The 18,052-nt window shown below is 41.0% G+C and overlaps 1 protein-coding gene across 2 annotated transcripts; it reads left to right on the top strand.

Moving 5' to 3' along the window:
• Positions 1–7,231: 7,231 nt before the first annotated feature.
• LOC134041426 (myosin regulatory light chain 2, smooth muscle minor isoform-like) lies at positions 7,232–12,703 on the top strand. 2 transcript variants are annotated; one of them, XM_062488216.1, is made up of 4 exons: positions 7,232–7,262; positions 7,527–7,725; positions 7,886–8,047; positions 11,528–12,703. In XM_062488216.1, exons 2-4 carry the CDS (start codon positions 7,542–7,544, stop codon positions 11,698–11,700), a joined length of 519 nt encoding a protein of 172 aa, XP_062344200.1. In that variant the 5' UTR covers positions 7,232–7,262; positions 7,527–7,541; the 3' UTR covers positions 11,701–12,703. The 2 variants fall into 2 exon arrangements, with proteins under 2 accessions (XP_062344200.1, XP_062344208.1); XM_062488224.1 differs by having other exon boundaries at positions 7,259–7,309.
• The last annotated feature ends 5,349 nt before the right edge of the window (positions 12,704–18,052 follow it).

Here is an 18,052-nt window from a genome sequence, read left to right as displayed (position 1 = left end):
GAGCTACTGAGGCTGCACAAGAAACCTCCAAAAAGGACCCATGCTTGTGTCGAGTGCTGCCGGGGGATGTTTGCCTGCTGCCCCTTCTTCCCCACTCAGCTGCTAGAGATAAAGGTAATGTGCAACATTTTATACATGTTTCTGCTCTTTATTTAAGCAAATAAACCCATTCTTACGGCACAGCGGTCAGATGACTGAAGCATTCATTTCACATGAAGGCAGCTTGTTACACTAGCTCAGCAGCTAGGGGATGTCACAGAGGTGGTGTCCCAATACTCCAGAGCAAGGATCTGTTTCACCGCTGACCTAAGGACTATCTTTGGATTGCTTGTTTCTAGGATCCTTGTCATATCTGAAAAAATGAATGCAGCACAGTGGCCCCATCCTGGCACAGGACATCAGAGACAGCATGCCTTTGTGTCCTGACACCTGCATTTGATCCAAAAGCTAGAACATATCTGAAATCTTGTCATCCCGCATTTCTTGTGGCCTTTTCTAGTCTGGAGTGTTACTAACATACTATTTGGGATGTTCACAGTGCATTTCAAACAACAACAAAAGCAAAGATATTCCAATAATGTAAATCCAAATAATGTGTGAGTAACAATCAAAGTATAGTCAGGAACATTTTAGATACCAGCAATTAATCCTCTCTTGGTACTGCTTATGCACCCATGTTCCTGCTTTGGCTTCTTAATTTTTCAAAACCCTACTGTCATTTTTAGATAACTTTCTCCTTTGGAAAAATGATTCAGGATTACAGTAACTCAGAAACAGTATTCCAGAAACTAGGAACAATACAAAGGCATAAAGAATTTAATAAATGCCTCTTAAAATGCAGCTTAAAATTAAGTTATCATTAAATACCGGGAAGTAATACTGGGGGGGCGTGGGGGGGAGAGAAAACCCTCCACTCAGATTTTTTTTTTTGTGCTCTGAGCAGCAATTCCACTGAGATCACTGTTTTCCCAGACTTTTGATATACTAGATAGAAGACTTCCCATCTTAGGAAAAAAAGAAAAAAAAAGAAAAGGGGAAAAAAAAGAAAAAGATGGTACCACATGGCTGCTTTTCCTACTTTTCTCTGCAGCCCATGGGTAAAAACAGTCAAGTAATATTTTCAGACCAGAAGTGTGATAATCCCCAATGATCATACATAATAGGCCCTGCATCACAGGATTTAAGGGGTCAGACAGTTTTAATCAATGTAGTAAATCTGAGGGAAGATGTTTACATATTTCTCAGCGCCGTGCAGTTAACACAAGAGCAGGAAATCAAACTGACCTCCTGGAAATCCCAACTGCCTGCTGCATGCAGACTCCTCTGCCATACAGATGTGATTCAGTCCCTCAGTAAAGCAGACTCAATTTTTCAGCTTTGATAAAGCTTGAAAGTCAGTTACAAATACTACAGGATTAGGCAGGTCAAGACTGACTTTGCTGCTGCCACCATCTGCTCCTTTAGGCACCCCTATTAGTCATTTTACTATTCTTGTAAATTGCTTCATTTTGCTAGGTTTATTTTTTTAAATCATAACTCTGACTATTTAGGGTATCACTGAGTACAACCTCACTAAATATTGAACTAGGCTTTGGTTTGTTTTTTAATTATGAATAGTCCTTGGGAGTTAAAAGAAAGCATTTCACAATAATTTCCAGCCTGTGCCAAGCATATTCAAGTGAGTGAGTGTAAATTGAGGCCTGTAAGACATGTCTTGATATGTGCTAAAATAGAGCTGGCATCAGACATGAGCTACTTGAACCTTGACTTTGCCTTGTATCTAACAGGCTCTGGGGTTTTTCCCTCTTTTGAGTTCTTTCATAATTGTTAGCTAACCATTTCTAACACAAAAGGTGTTAGATATTCCCACCCTGTAAGAAGCATGTTGATTTTGAAATTGCTCCACCAGCCAACCAAACTTGCACAGACATCAGCTGATAGGAAAACTGATAACAGCTTACTCCTCATGTGAAACACATGACTAAATATGCTGCTTCTTGTTTTCTGGGTATGTTTTAAAACATTATTTTAGCCCTATGGCCAAGTGTGGAGCACATTTCATTTTCTTCCATATTTGTACATACACACTGTCAGACAGATACAAACTCTAACACACAAGGAGAGAGCACATATGTAAATCCTTAGGTTTAGCAGAATTAATTATATTTATTTGAAAGATGGGGGGGGGGGGGGCTTCAGCTCTCTTAACTAAGAATAGCTATCAACACATCTTTTTGCATTTCAGTTCTCCACTTTATGGAATCAGAGTGCCTGGCAATAGTCCTGACTAAAACTAGTGCAAGAAGAGCTGAAAACCCCAAAAAGACTTGGCTAAAATTGTTGCATCTTACCAGCTAGGATAAAAAAACACAAGGGATGGACATACAGCACAAGAGTCAGAACAGTAACTTTGCTCGTAGAGAACAGGGAACAAAAACCCAGCAGAAATCAACAGCCAAAGATGTACTTTTCAACGTTTAGTTGGGGTTTTTGTGTTCTTTAGGTATAAAGGACTTTGGATCTGGGAATGCAAAGAGTATCATATCTGCTCAGTAAAGCCCCTCGATACTCTGTCAAACACATGTCAGTGCCCATTCATATAGTCACTGATATTCAGGTTTAAATAAATATGCTGAGGTTTGTTTTCTCCTGTTTGCAACATTTCATAGACTGCATTTTATTTATGTTCCATTAAATATCTCTGCTTTATCCTTTGAGCTGCTATATCATTGTCATACAATGCTCTGGAGAACTCATGTTCTTGCCTCTTTCTCAGCCATGTACACTGGAAGTTACTAGAAAGTAAAAGCTGTGCTATTTTTAATTTTCAGTATGGAGAAAGAATATATGTTTCTTCTATAGGCTCCACTACATTCTCTGAGAGCCTTTATTTTTCGTGCTTCAGCATCTACAGTGTGGCAGGGAAAGCAGTAACCGTATTTATTCATGAAGACATTGAATGAAAACAGGGAATAACCTGCAGTCTGAGGCCCTCCAAGTGACTCAAGTGAAGACACATGTTCAGAAACCCTTCTTTAACTCATGACTCTTCAAATGTTTTCCTCTTGGATCACAGCCCTGGAGATATTTTTGGAGAAATTCCAGAAAACTTTGTGATGCTCTCAGCATCTCAAAAAGAGTGACTGTCACTCTGACTGATACTGCACTGCACTTGGTATAGCTAGACAGAGGCAACAGATGCTAGCTGGAATCAGGGACGAAGAGATGGAAAGGCAGAGGGATAAGCCAAAATACCAGGTGAAGCAACCGATAGAAAAAATACTTTGGTTAAATGATAGTTTAGACCTAGAATTTAGATAGATATAATTAATTTTGACTCTGCTGTCAATACTTAATCTCTGTAATTAGCATTTGTTGAATAGTGATAATATGCTCTGAAAAAAAAATCTCCTAACTGCAAAATCTTCCACTCAACTTTCACACAATTTCAATTCTTAAAGTGGAAATCACACATCTGCTTTTTCATCTAGTCTCTCTTTTCAGACACTTTTGTTTCTTATGCACATCTTCAGTCTTACTTCTATGATGAGCAAAGGTATGACTTCTGTACAAGAAAAAGTACCTAAGTGGGACTCTCTGCTACAGCTGACACAAGAACACACAGGAGTTTTCTAGAAGCAAAACTAACACAAAAGAAGCGGACACACAATTCAGCCTTAGTATTTCTCACAATACAAAATCTAGAGCATAGAATAAACATTGGAATAGCTATGGTCAAGGTTAGTAAGGTGCAGTTTTTCATGTAACAAACAGCAACCCTGCAAATGGTTCCAAAAACATCAGCAAAGCATACTGTGTTTGCTAAATTTACATCAAGTCAAAGTGGATGCTAAATTTACATCAAATCAAAGATTACATATTAGCCAAGTTCATGAAAGAAACTCATTGTGGGTTGCTAAATACCACATCTGGCTCTGTGTAGCTTATCCCTCCATGAACTAAAAATAGTAGATATTGGGAGAGCATTTTGGGAAGATATCAATAGACTACCATGATTCTTTTTCTTCCTTAAGTAACTGTATATGGCCACTGCTTCTTCCCTCCCCTAAAAACACCCCGTATGCTCTCTCTTCTCCAAAAAGAACAGCAAATATAGAGAAAGAGATTTTTTAATTTTTGAACAAGTATTATTCCAAGTTTTGGGTAAAAAAATCCATAACAATAAAATTCTCCAGTGACCTGGTAGGGAAGACCTCATAGCATGTATTATTTCTGTAGATCCATCCCAGTGATGCTCCAACCTAGAAATGGAAAAGCAACTGCTGGGCTTCCCTGTCCCCAGTTTCAAGACTTATTTGCCAAGACTTTGCTCCCTGCCTTCCTTCCACATCCAGAATCCACATCTCTTTGCACCAGTCCAGGCAGACTTGCACAGTGAGCCAGTGTACATTCCTGTAACATTCATTAGATTAATAAAGAAACATCATATGACACAGACTGATTCTGCTTCATTAAGCAATCAAGTTAATCACAAATATTTGCACTGTCACTGTAACTCAGCAAAGGTGGGGAAATAGAATAATAGAATTGTTAAAAGTTGGAAAATACCTCTCAGATAGAGTTCAACTGTTGATGGAAAGAATTAAATGAAAAGAGGGAAAAGGTTTACTGTAAATTGCTTGTGGTCTGTAGCCACCTTAAAACTTAAGTATAAAATAAATAATTTTGAAGATTCTTTTGACCTTCAATTCAAAGAAAACAAGCATTTCAATAGCACCTTATCATTAAGTATTTTAGACAGAAAGGACAGGAACAATTCATTCATTTTGCTTACAAAGGTTTTTTCTTGAGCAAGACTGACATAAAAGAGAAAGAAGAAAGGTGTGAGGAAGGAAAGAAGTAAAAACAAGCAAAATTAAAGAGTTAAGAGCTCAGCATTTTTGTAAACCATCTCTTCAAAAAGGATCATTTCTGTCCTGAATGTTTGATGCACAGCTCTCAGGAAGCACCACACTCACAAAGACGACCCTTACTTTTTTTTGCCCTTTTCAACATTTATGTCAACGAGTTAAAAAAAGATCCACTGAATATTATAAAAGGCAAAACAAGTATTTTTTGTCTCTTTAAATTTATTTACTGCTATGATGAGTGCTGTAATCAAGTAAAATGGAACCATTTCTAAAAGCATTACTTAGATTTACATCAAAGAGAAAATGGTCTGCCTGTAGGAAATGCTTCATGATGCAACAAATTGGAGACAAAAGCTTTAAGAGAGAGACTTACACTGACATGCAATTTTGTCATTAAGAACTGATCTCATACTGGGCAAGTATTATTAGTGTACCTATCCCCACATCTGCAGAAGTTAAACACTGAGAACAACATACACAGTGACAGGTATCATGTAACACCCTTTTAATAGCATGAAAAACAATACAGGAGGGGCATGTTTGCAGAAGTGGTTCAATTTAAAGTAACTGATGAAAGAAGTTTAAATTAAGAGATCAGATGGCTTTACATAATTAAATTTCAACACACAGTTCAGTTGTTCAATGTTATCATGGAGTATTTTATTAACTATCTTATCTTGATATTTCTACTCCTTTTCTGCCCACTCATACTTTGCATGTAATTATCTTGAAACTATGTGCCATGTCTAGTACGCAGGGAATTTTTTACCCAAAACTTCTTCCACTAAAAGGCTTTCAATTTAGCTAAGTTTAGTCTTAGTTTCTATTGCAATTTGAGGCAAACTTTAGAAGAGTGATATTAAAATTAATTGGGGAAGTATTATAAGCTAATTAGGCCAAATTCTCAGCCCTCATGAAATAACTTCTTATTTGAGAGGAGAGCAGGGAAAGAAAGTTGGGCCTCTTGGCAATTAAAACATCCCCCTTCAAATTTGAGACTGCAACTTCTAGATTACACATTAGATTACTTCTTGACTTCAGTAGGTCCAGTGGCTAAATGTAGTTCATTTACATTTAGAAATGTAATTATTTCAGCAGAAGTTTGTATGTCTATTTTTTCCTTTTACAGAATGGTCAAGGTTGGAAGAGACCTTTAAGATCGCCTAGTCCAACCATCAACCCAGCACTACCATAATCCCCAAGTGCCACATCCAGACACTTCTTGAACATTTCCAGAGATGGTGACTGCACCTCCCTCCTTGGGCAATTTACTCCAGTGCTGGGCCAGTGCTTTTCCTCCGTAAGGGTTCTTGTTTTCCAAGACACAGACTGAACACCAACAAAGCTGACAGCAGGTAGGAAGGGGATTCAAAGAATGATCATCTGGCAGCGCAGCTTTCCCACGTGACCACTTCAGAACCTTTTTGTGTGCACTAAACCATAGTTTTCTTGGAGCCCAAGATATTTATGTGGGACTTCAAGACAGAACATGGGAATAAGCATTCCCTTCGGAAAATTTAAGAAGAGTACAAGTGGGCTAAAACCGAACTGCTTCTGAAGCAGCTTCAGACACCATGTCCTCACATTAAAACCTGCTTGTACCTCAATTTATTTGAGATCCTACATCAAATGACAAACGGCAAAAATATGCGTCATCCTTTTCCATTAAGAAAATACATGCAAAAATAAATCCTCCAAGTGGCCTTACAACCTATAGCTGCCAGAGGCATTAAGCGGGGGCGCCCACTTAGAAGACTTTAAGATGCAGTCTGGAATTCTTCTGATCCCTCAAGCGAAACACGAGGAAGTCTGAAGAAGGACAGCACCTCACACCTGCTGACGCCCGCAGGATTTGGAGGCTTCGTTCACCTCCCCGATGCGGCACCACCGTGTGAACCTGGGGGCGCCGGCACCGGCTCCAGGAGCACGGAGCGACGCTCCACCTTCGGCGTGCGGTGTGTTTATGTGTACAGAAGAAGAACCCCCACAGAGAGGGAAGCAAGCCCTGCAGAGCTCCGTCCCCTGCGGGCTGTCTCCATCCGCCATCCCTCCATCCTTCCCCTGCAGGCGGCGCCCGGGACCCAGCGCCGGCCGCTTCCCTCGGGATGCTCCAACGCGGCCGAGGCGGGGGGCGCGGGGCAGCCGCCGCGGGGCCGTGCCGAGCCGACCGCCGCCCAGGGAAGCCTGAACGGGCTGTGATCCCTAAAGAAAACTCCCGGCTGTCGTCTGCTGCCCTCCCGCCGCCCCTCCCGCCTCTCCCGCCGCCTCTCCCGGCGCTCGTCCCCCCCCCGCGGCCCGGCTGGGGATGGTTTCTCCAGGAAGCGCCGGAGCCGGTGCCGCCTCCTCCCTTCCGCATCTGCCCCGTACCGGGTCCCAGCTGCCACTTCTGGGGTGAGGCTCCTTTCGAGACTAAAATTGAAGCTAGTCTACATCTTCTAGTAATGACTCTTTTCCCCGTGTATTAGTCTGTCTTTCCTTTATCCACATTTTCTGCTTCTCTTTTCTCCTTCTTGAAAATACTCGGGAAATACGTTCTGATGAAAGGAAATGAGAGCGTATTAGAGGCGCGCTGTAACATTAAACCGTAATACTTTTCCCTTTTTAAAATCCTCACTCTGATCTTACTGCATTTACTGTATTTCCTTCTCTCCCTAGTGCCCAAAAATCACCATGTCTAGCAAAAAGGCAAAGACAAAGACCACCAAGAAGCGCCCTCAGCGCGCCACTTCCAATGTATTTGCGATGTTTGATCAGTCGCAGATCCAGGAATTCAAGGAGGCCTTCAACATGATCGACCAGAACAGGGATGGCTTCATTGACAAAGAGGATCTGCACGACATGCTCGCCTCCCTTGGTAATGTCCCTTTGCTGTCCGTGCTTGCCAGGCAAATTGGTGCTGCCAAAATCAAAATACCGAGTTTGGGATCTGAGAGGTGTCTCTGTTTGTATCAGCACTACTGACATTACTTTTTCAGTTTGAAAGCTGAACCGAGTATGAATGTCTTCGTTTGTAGGAAAGAATCCAACGGATGAATACCTAGATGCCATGATGAATGAGGCTCCGGGCCCCATCAACTTCACCATGTTCCTCACCATGTTTGGTGAGAAGTTAAATGGCACTGACCCCGAGGATGTCATCAGGAATGCTTTTGCCTGCTTCGATGAAGAAGCAACAGGTACGTAGGTGCACCTTGGCTACTTGGCAGGGTTATGGCTGGAGTTTTATGTTTGTTATTTGGGTTTCTAAGCAGTATGCTGATTTTTGCACCTTTATGAATTGCATATGAGATGATAAATCCTAGATGGCATATTCTGCGGAATTACTGAGTGAGAATAAAATCTGGTTGTTCTGTGTCAGTACTGAGGACTAGTAGGACACTAATAGCACTGTTCTTCTGTGAGGTTTTGAAGAAGAGTGCTTTAACTGGGCGGTGTGTATGTTCCTCAGAGTGTAAAACAAGATGTATTTGCTCTAAGATGAGGAATTCTAATCAGTAATGTCTGATTTTTTTATGGCGTTAAAAGGTAATGATGGGAAATCTGTCATGCAACTGAGTTTGTCCCCCCTCTGCAGTAGGTCTGAGATGTGTCTAAGTTCTTCAGATGTTTAATATTTCAAGACACATTGTCCAGACTTGATAAAGTCTTACAAACCCTCATCTGGCTGAACGTTCTTTATGGCTTTGAGGACAAATGTCATGGCCTGACCTGCAGCTCAGTTTGCTTTCAGATTGCAGGAAGGGCTGCAGTCTTAGTGGTCTAAAGATAAAAACCGGGTGGGGTGTAGAAAGCAGAAATGACGGATTGGACAGACTTGAAAAGCAAGGTGAAGGGAAAGAGTAAAACACAGCTCAGTTTTACTATATCAGACTTCCAAGGTTGTGCCTGTAATCTTGAGATTAGAGTTTATGCTTTTATGTATTTATTCACCTAGGCTAAGATTCCTGAGAAGAAGGTAGTAACTGGGGATGAATCCATAATGCAGTTCTGTGGAATTACAGAGTATCAGTGCTTTGATATGTTGTGAACTTGTCTTAGTAGTTCACATTCAAGTTATGTAGCCTCTGTACTAGAGATGACACTAGTCTACACCTTTCCTCACAACTGTCCACCACAATGTTTTAATCTAGCCATTCAATATATGTTTGGCAGCTTTCGAAGGATATCCTTCCGTTTCAACAGCTATTTTCAGTTTGTGTTTTTTTAGCACCTTTTGCCTTTTCAAAGAGCATCCCCTTCCTGCTTAGGTGTAGGTAAACAGGCTTTCTGTTGTTAAGGCCTTTTCAAATGTTAATCGACTTCCTCCCTCTCAAGGGAAATCTCTTTACCATCTCCTAGAGAAGGAAGTTTTGGTAGTAGGTTAATTATTTTGTCTCCACAGGTAGTCTGACTCACTGTGCTACAGGTTTTGGTTTTTTGTGTGTGCACCAAAACAGGAGCCTGTGAATTATGATATAAAGAAAATGGTTGTGCTATGCTGTATTTGTAGTTGTTGTAATGCATTTGTAGAACCTATGTTATGTTAGTTAATTGTTTATTATTTTTGTCCTCTTATTTGGCTTCTGATCAGTTTGTTCCTTTTAAAAATCTACAAGAGCATTTCCAAGTATATCAAACTCTTTTACTTTTTTTTTTTTAATTTCATGGTCTCCACATGTGTGTTTCTTATGGGCCCTGCTTTCTAGCTCTACATCAGTGTACCTCTTTTGAAAAGGGGTAATACAAGTCAGATCCTATAGATGAGGATAAGGTAGTCATACTTGTTAGATTTTACTTCCATTTCCTATATTGCCAGCCTAGTTGGATATGTTGCTTCAGCATTACTATCATATGTAGTGCTGTGGGATTGGTATAAAAGTTGGATCTGTCTGCATTTGGAATATTTTTTATCCAGTCTTTGATCCTGCATTGTCATCTGCTTTGTGCTGCCTGCAACAGTCTGAATCTTAAGTTTTGCTTCATTTATCTGTTATTCCCCATCTACACTGAAGCTGTCTGGGGGGGAGATGAGCCCTGTTTGCTTTACAATTTGTGGCTGATAAAACTTGTGGGTATTCCTGGTCTGGCATCCCAGTTCAGTGTTTAAACAACTACCTATTCAGACAGGAGCAATTAAGTCCTTGAGGCTAAACTTGCAGCACCAAAGGCCTTGCATTCTTTGAATACTAATCCTTTTGTCATCTCTCATCACTTCTTGGTCTCTGTAGGACAGCAGAAAGAGAGTCTAATCTGTCTAGCTGCCTTTTCCCTCTTCCTTATCCCCATTTCAAGAGAGAACTCCAAGGTTTGACCCGATTAGGATGGGCCTGGCTGACTGAACATTCTCTGTATTTCTGAGGTAGAAGATTGCTGCCAGCCTTCTTCATTTGCAGTCAGTAGCCAAGGGCTGGTCTACACTGGGATATGGTGCTGTTTTCATTAGCATATGTTGAAACACATTTTTTCCCCCTTCCCCCAGCATACACCACCCCCATGCTAATTTGTCATGCTCATTGAGTGCTTTTTAGTCCCCTGATTCCTTGTTTGGTTTTGTCTCTCTAATGAGCTCTGTTTGCTTAACTTATGTGACTCTCTTTCCAAAGCAGCACTTTTAAAATCACATTCTAATTGAATCTACATCAGTTGATGTGGGTGTCTACATATGATTTCCAGCTGTTCCACAGAGTTTACTTTCTTACTCTTCTTTTTGGAGCCTACTTCTACCTTGTCTGTTCTGTTACTGGCATTTCTCCAACTGAAGTTCAATAGTCAGTTTCTTTCTCAAATGAAGCAACTTGTTGTGCTGCTAAAGGTACAGCTGGTCATATTTCAGCATTTAGTAGTTCCTGCATTCTACTGTCTTCCCTTTGTTATATGTGTTTCTTTTCTCATCTCTAAATTTTCCTGGAATTATTTGGCAACTGGTGGTTCTGCCTGTGTCTTGAAATAGAATTAGCAGAAGATGCATAGAAACTGCTCCTTTTTATATCTTTGTTAACTTCCTCAAAAATCTTCTGCACTTCTAGCATAAAATAAGTAATACATCCCACTCTCTTTTTTTTTTTTTTTTCCTTTACTGGGATCTCTACCTCTCCACCATAAACATTCTTCCTACCTCCTGAGCTAACTTGCTCAGTCCTGTCTGAAAGTCTCTTCTGTTAAAAACTTCTTCCCTGGACATTTGCCAGGAGTTCACTGTATCCACATAAACTGCCTCCAGCAACTGCCTTGTACAGCACTGAAGAGCCAGAGTGGTTATTTAGTCCCCAGGGGAAACTAGTTTATGGAGGATGTGCAAATATATCTAATTAAGGCAAGAAAAATATAGTTCAGGTAAGAAAACTGCTTGTATAATGAAGACTAGCAGTGACAGGAACTTGTTTTTCCACTTTGAGCCGTTGAAGATTGGTAGATGGAAATAAGTGTTATTGCACCACAGCAGGTCAGTCCCTGTCTTCAAAAATCTGTATGAAATGCTTTAAACTTCCTTTCCCTTTGCACTCAAGGAATTTCTTTAGAATTCAATACAGGAAATTTTTTGGGCTCTGTGCAAACACAAGTGTCATGTATTAATGGTTAATTGCCTGTGTGTTGGCATGTCTGTGCTGCTGCTTTTGGAGACCCAGCTCAGAGGCTCAGCCTCCCTTTTGCATTTCTCTCTGCATGTCTCATTCCAGGGTTCATCCAAGAAGACTACCTGCGGGAGCTGCTGACCACGATGGGAGACAGGTTCACAGATGAAGAGGTGGATGAGCTGTACAGAGAGGCCCCCATCGACAAAAAGGGCAATTTCAACTACATCGAATTCACGCGCATCCTGAAACATGGAGCAAAAGACAAGGACGACTGAGCACATCCCTGGATACCTGCAGATAGCACCTTTAATTTTTTTTTTTTCCCTTCTCACTAATTTTATTTCTGAGGATCTCTTTTTTTTCTTGTTGGGACCTTTTGCATACATTTTTAGCACTGTGGCTTCTTGCTCTGTGGATCCTAAGGCTGCTCACACAGCAGGCACACCTGCACCTTTGTAATAAGACTGGAAAGTGGCAGGGGGAGAGAGGACAGCTTAGAGTAACAGAGGTTGAGGGGCAAAGATCAGAGAGGAGGCCCAGGTAAAAATGTCAGTGCTACTCATCCTAGCTAGATTAATTTAACATTTTTAATGATAATTTTTCAAATAAATCAGTGTTTACTAAGTGCATAATTGAAATTTTCATGCTAGAAGTATGATGTTTCTCTAATGATATCTGTAAATATTTTTGCAACTGTATGCAGTCTTGTTACCTATTTTTGCCTTAAAAATGATGCATAAGTCACTTAAGCATACTGATATTTGTGCTTCAGCAACTGAGTATTTCACCTGCTACTGTGAGCATACACATGAAGAAGAAATTTCCATCCTTCAAATTCTAGTGTATTGTAAATTAATAATTTCTGTCTGAGACTTGCACATTAAACATTTTAAATCTTATGGATGTAGTTGAGCATGTATTTTACCACCTCAGTGCCTCCATTTCTCAACACTGAGTGGTATATTAGAACCACTTTTAAAAAACTTATAATGTAAATATTAGGTTTTTTTTTTTTAAAAAAAAACAAAGTATCATATATATGGGTAGAGTTGCTGGAGTGATGTTTCTTACCAGATCTGTGGTGCTGCTGATATTGAGTTAATGACATTTCATTGCAGCCATTTATTTCTTTCTTTCATCTTTGTTTTTTGAAAAGCACAGTAAGAACAGGGCTGAATGAAGAAGGAAGGTGTGCTGACTCAGTCTTTTGTGTTTTCCATCTGAAAATGTTATTCTTGATTTTTAAATGAAACAATATACTAAAAATTATATTTTTAAGACCTCCTGCTGTGCGTGGTGTTTTAGATGTGTGAGACTTGAGGCATTCCTTTTTGTTCCATTTCTCATAGTTGCATCCACTATAGTTTTTGTGGTATGGAAGGCACGGCAGATTTGCTACAGTGTTCTGAAGCAACTTTGCCATAATCGGAATGCTTGTCGTCCTGCGGGGTTTTTATCTCGAGAGAAAGGATGATCAGAGCTCCTTCGGACACTTCTTGGAGTTACATTGTTAATCCTTTCAGAGTTGTGCAGAGGGATGACCTGATCCCTTTGACTGTGGGCCTGTACAAAACATGGAAAAGCAGAGAGGGGGAAAAGATGCTGAACAGCATCAGCAGAAATCCCAACACTTCACAAATGTTTTTTCCCTTAGTCGCTGCTTTTTTTCTTTTTTTTTTCCTCAGAGAAATACAGAGGGGGCAGAGATTAAAAACTCGAACTTTTGTAAACTATCAGTGGAATTAGTACCAATTTTGATGCTTCTGGAGGAAGAGAGGAATGCTGCTGCCACCAGCTGGTGCCATCCCCCGAGCCACCAGGAGGTGGCAGCACAGCTCCCGGCACGAATGTTTGTTGGTTTTGGTTGGAGTTTTTTGGTTTGTTTGTTGTTTTGGTTTGGGTTTTTTTGTTTGTGGGGGGTTTTTGTTGTTTGTTTTTGGGGTTTTTTTAGTCCCGAAAAGCTCGTTTGGTGCATCTTGCATAGGGGGAAAGCGTGCTCCTTCCCACAAGGCTACTAGTGACAGGATTTTTCGCATTGCAGTTCTTGCACGTACTGAGTTTTTGGCCCTTTAATCAAATTCATTCATTAAGGAAGAGAGTAAAATGAGGCCTCATCAAGCCACTGTTACAGACCTGCATGCACAAACACACATGTGGTGTATGTTTGGCAAAGATTGGTTTTCAAAAGGACTTACGGCCTTCCTTGTAACTCAAACCAGAGACACTGTTCCTGTATTTCACTTCTCAGTATTACAGTGAGCGTTGCTCATCTTTTGTTAAGACTAGTTTTGAAAAAAGGGACCTCAAATTCAAATGCCTATGTTTGCATAACTTTGTTTACATATGAAAGACTAAAACCTGTGATATAAACTAAACTGCTGGGGCTCAGAGTGAGGCAGCTGGTATTTACCTACAGCAATAAATGCCAATTGTTAAACCCCAGTGCTTGCTTACAGGCCAGGGCTGTGTTGCTGTATAGCAACACCTATATGCCATTTGCCCTTGTGATGATGAATTGTAGCTCACTAATACTATTATTCTAAGCCTTGCCTTTGGCAGAATCCTGGTTTTACTCTCTCGACTTTAATAGCATTTAATGTTCTCATAAAAACATGTCAGAGAGAATGATAAAAATGGATTTTTGGTGTGTAACTCAGAGGCCTGGTATTTCTCTTGCAAAGAAATTTTAAACCCCTGCTCAGCTCTGATGCAGAGGGTGCCTTAAAGTCTGTGTGTGTCTGGAACAAGTAACGCTGGTTTTATAGGCTAATTGCAGTTCTTAGTCCTGGCAAAATCATTCTCAGTAAGAGCCACGGAATTTTCAAGTGTTCTCACTGAAGTGGGTCAGCAGAACATGAAGGCGTTTGTCATGGGATGTCTTTCTCCTTTTATTTTTGTTTTTAATTCAGCTGTTTTGTAGATAGGTCACTTGAGTGGAGGGCGGGAACAATGTGGCCTTGAATCCTCTCAGCTAGAAGAGAGAATTAAAAGTAGGTCTGCAACATTCAGGCTGAATGTTAAACCACTGAACAATTGAATAAGGGAGGGCTGAACCATCACAAGCAGCTGTGTTTCTTATTGTGCCTTCTTTTTTCTTTTTTTTTTTTTTTTTGGCAAATAAAGGAGCTTAGGCAGTGATCCCAGGAGAAGGAATAAAAGAGATCCATTCTACCTTGAGAGGACTCTTTCCTGTTCTTCAAGGTGAAGTTCCCAAAAGCCATGACTCACAAGTGGGGCTGGGATGCTTGTTTCCTGTGGTTGCAGAAGCAACAGAGCTGAACTCTAAATGAGTTTTAGCTTATAAACCGTTTCCTCTCCAGGACTGTTTGTGAGAAGCAGTGCCTTGCCAGGGAACTGTCTCACACATCCTTTATCTGGCTTAACACCCCCCCCCACAAACTCCTGCCAGTGTAGGTAATAACTTGTAAAGGTTCTCACTGCCTTTGCTCTGTTTGAATGCCGTGCTTTGTGAGCTGCTGTAGCTCAGCACCTGATTATCCTTGAGCAACTCGGCTCTCTCCGTGCTTGGGCAGTCAGTTTGTCCCCTGTGCTGTCTTTACATGTGGATTACAGCCCCGGCCCCTGTAGGAAGGGCAGTGGTGACTCCTTGCCTCCTCTTCAGTCTTTCATGCTGATGAGATTCAGCGGATCCTTACTCAGTACCCTTGTTTAAAGAGTTACTAATGTTAGCACCTAACTCCGCTGTCTGGGGAGGCAGCAGCATCTGTCAGTGTGGCAGGCGCGGCTCACCGTGGGTAGTACCACTGGTGTTGGGCATTCTTCATTTGGATACCAAGTACCCGGTATTTAATACAGCAACGTCCAAATGTCAAACAGAACCGTGCTTGTTCTAAAAACCGCCAAGGGCTGGAGAGAATTCCTGTCACCAGGGTGGTGGTGTCTAAATCCCAAGCACTCGGTCTGACCTTTGTGGACGGTTTCCTAGCGGCAGGCAGGGCTCGTTCTGCTGTACAAATAACCCCAGCTCACTGCTGACTCATCCCTGCTTCCACCGGGCACATCCCAGTGCTTAAATACAAAAATTGTTTCAGTAGCACTCTTTAGCTGTGAAAGGCAAACCTAACCAGAGTTCCTATGTAATCATCGTGAGATCAGAGGTGTCATGTAAAAGGCATAATTAAAAACATAAAAAAGCATTCACATGACTTTTAATAGGGATGCATACCAGTCCCAGCAGGCTTCTTTCACTGAGTAGGTAAGACTTGCAAATTAAAGATATTTGCAGCTGGAAACTTCCTTTTCAAATAACTGCAGGTCACTGTGACATTGGAAATGGTTGCAAAAAGCTACAGTGAGACCACAGTCATGGCACGCTGCCCCCTCCCACACACATGCACAAGATTTCCTGGGAAATTTTCTCAGCTCCATGCCCCACAACTCCAGCAAGCTTCAAAGCTACAGGGCTGGAGTTAGTTAAAAGGAGAGTAGACAAGACTCATGTTAGTAAGATAAGCTCATGAACTTTGTGATTCATTTTTGGAAGAGAATTAAATGGAACAAAATTACTTGTAGTCAGTACTTGCCTGTTGATTTCTTTTCACTAATTCAAGGGATAAGGTATTGTATCTTTATTAGAATCTGAGATACATGTTGTGCAAAACACAAGTTATAACACTGTTACTGCTATCCTGTTAGCAAAGAGGGGAACTTGGTCATGAATCGAAATCCTCCTACTTTGTCAGCCCTACTTATCTACTAATTAAAAAAAAAAGTAATAAAAAGGTAGCAATGCAATTTTCAATTGTCAGAAGACAGCATTTCTTTCAGACTTTGATTTTTTTGTAACCTAATTGAGCACAACCTTATAACTTAACCAATAATGACTAGTTTTTCTGCTGTAGAAAGTCTAGATATGCAAACTGTTGTTGCTGATGTCTTTTAGCATGTCCATCTATTCCACGGTCACTTTGCCCAGCTGGGGCACAGAACAGCAGCACTGTTACAAATGTATTTGAGGGTTTTCTACTACATGCAGACCTAAGAGGAAGAAGGAGTCATCAAACCTGTACAAAATGATGAGTAAGGAATACACTGCAAAAATGCAGAACTTGGATTAATTTGCTGGAAGATGACACAGGGCATTCTGAATCCCAAAGAGGAGGATGAACTGTTGCCATGAAGTGCTAGTTACCACTGCATGATAAGCAGAAAACCTACCTGATAAGAGCTGCAGCTGAATTTGGAAGAAAATTGTAATGTGGATGGGGCAGTAATCAGAAGACAGTGAGGATGCTTGTTAAAAATATTTGATTCTACTCTGTTCCTGTTGCAAAGTATGCAGCCTGCTGCCCCTGAAATTTTCTGTCCCAAGCTCTGGACACAGATTTTGGGTATCTGAGTAGCCATCTAAACTAATGAAAATTAAAATACCAGAAAAGAAGATAGGGGACAAGGCACTCAATCATTTCCTGATGCAGCTGATCAGAGATATGACTCTCTAGTTGAGCTTCCAGTAGTCAGACTTCTCCAGAGGCTGGACATCAATGCCCAGTCAACAATTAATGTAGCTCCATGCTTTGGCAGCTGACAGCAGCTTTTCCAGAGTTCTGTTTTCTATTTGATGTTTGACTTCTCTCCTCCCCCTCCCGTCCTTTTGTGCAAGCACTTAAATGCCTTCCACATGTCAGGGGCCAGCATCTACACTCTCTGTTACAAGCCTTACATATGCTGAAGGGTTTAAGACCTTCAGTTAAGAAAGGTATTCCCTTCCCTACTTTGTGTACCACACCTTGGGCTTCACTTTGAGATAAGATTCAAAACAGCTAATAAGTTGTAAAGCAGGCTTTGCAAATTTTGATGAGCAAAACTTCACCTCCAGGATTAAGGAGTATTTCACTGGCAGCTTTTAAAATGCTGGCAAGTGTCTAAATGCGATGGAAGTACCTCAGACATTTCAGACTCTGGGGTGAAAGTGCAGATCAGACTCTTGTGCACACCTCTGGATGCAGAACACATGACAGAACTGTCCTCTGAAGGCAGTGGGTGAGTGGAGAAAAGTACTTTTGGCTGATGCTCTTACTAGTGATGCCTGGAAGATCTTACCCTATGCCAGGTTTTCAGGGCTGGTAATTATGCCTCTTCCACTCTTGATCTCAAGAACTGCTATGAAAGAGCAAGTATCAAACAAAAGGGTGACGGCTGCTTATTTTCACACTACTTTCCCAGCTCAAAGTGTTCTTTATACCTCTGTGATTGAACGGATTATTCCTACCTAGGACAGATTTGGTGTTCACACACACCCTTTGCAGGAATGTTTTTGTTACCTACCAGTGGTTTGTAAAGCGACATAAAAGCAAGGAAAACATATGGGAGATGCTGTTATTATGAACAAGTTAGGGTGTGTTTATTTTAGCTATTTCTTCTCCTTCGAATTCCTCCATGCCTCCTTTAAGCCTATTAACAGACAATGCTTCTACAGGCAAAGTATACTGAATTCAGTGAGACTCACCTAAAAAGGCCATTTTAGCAACATTATTCAAGTTTCCAGTATTTATCTTTACATACCAATATGTATTTCTGGCTCATTTCTTGACTCTGCTGTTCCTTGCTTTTCTTTGGGGCCTGGGGTGGGGAGAGGGGGTTTGTTTTGGGTTTTTTTAATGTACA

This window comes from Cinclus cinclus, chromosome 1 (genome assembly GCF_963662255.1).
Source record: "Cinclus cinclus chromosome 1, bCinCin1.1, whole genome shotgun sequence".
Taxonomy (NCBI): Eukaryota; Metazoa; Chordata; class Aves; order Passeriformes; family Cinclidae; genus Cinclus; species Cinclus cinclus.
This window is presented reverse-complemented; position numbering and strand designations above follow the sequence as displayed.

Coding starts and splice junctions, on each gene's coding strand:
- LOC134041426 (XM_062488216.1), top strand. CDS start 7,542: ATGTCTAGCAAAAAGGCAAAGACAAAGACCACCAAGAAGCGCCCTCAG. Junction 7,726..7,885: donor CGACATGCTCGCCTCCCTTG/GTAATGTCCCTT, acceptor CTTCGTTTGTAG/GAAAGAATCCAACGGATGAA. Junction 8,048..11,527: donor CTTCGATGAAGAAGCAACAG/GTACGTAGGTGC, acceptor GTCTCATTCCAG/GGTTCATCCAAGAAGACTAC.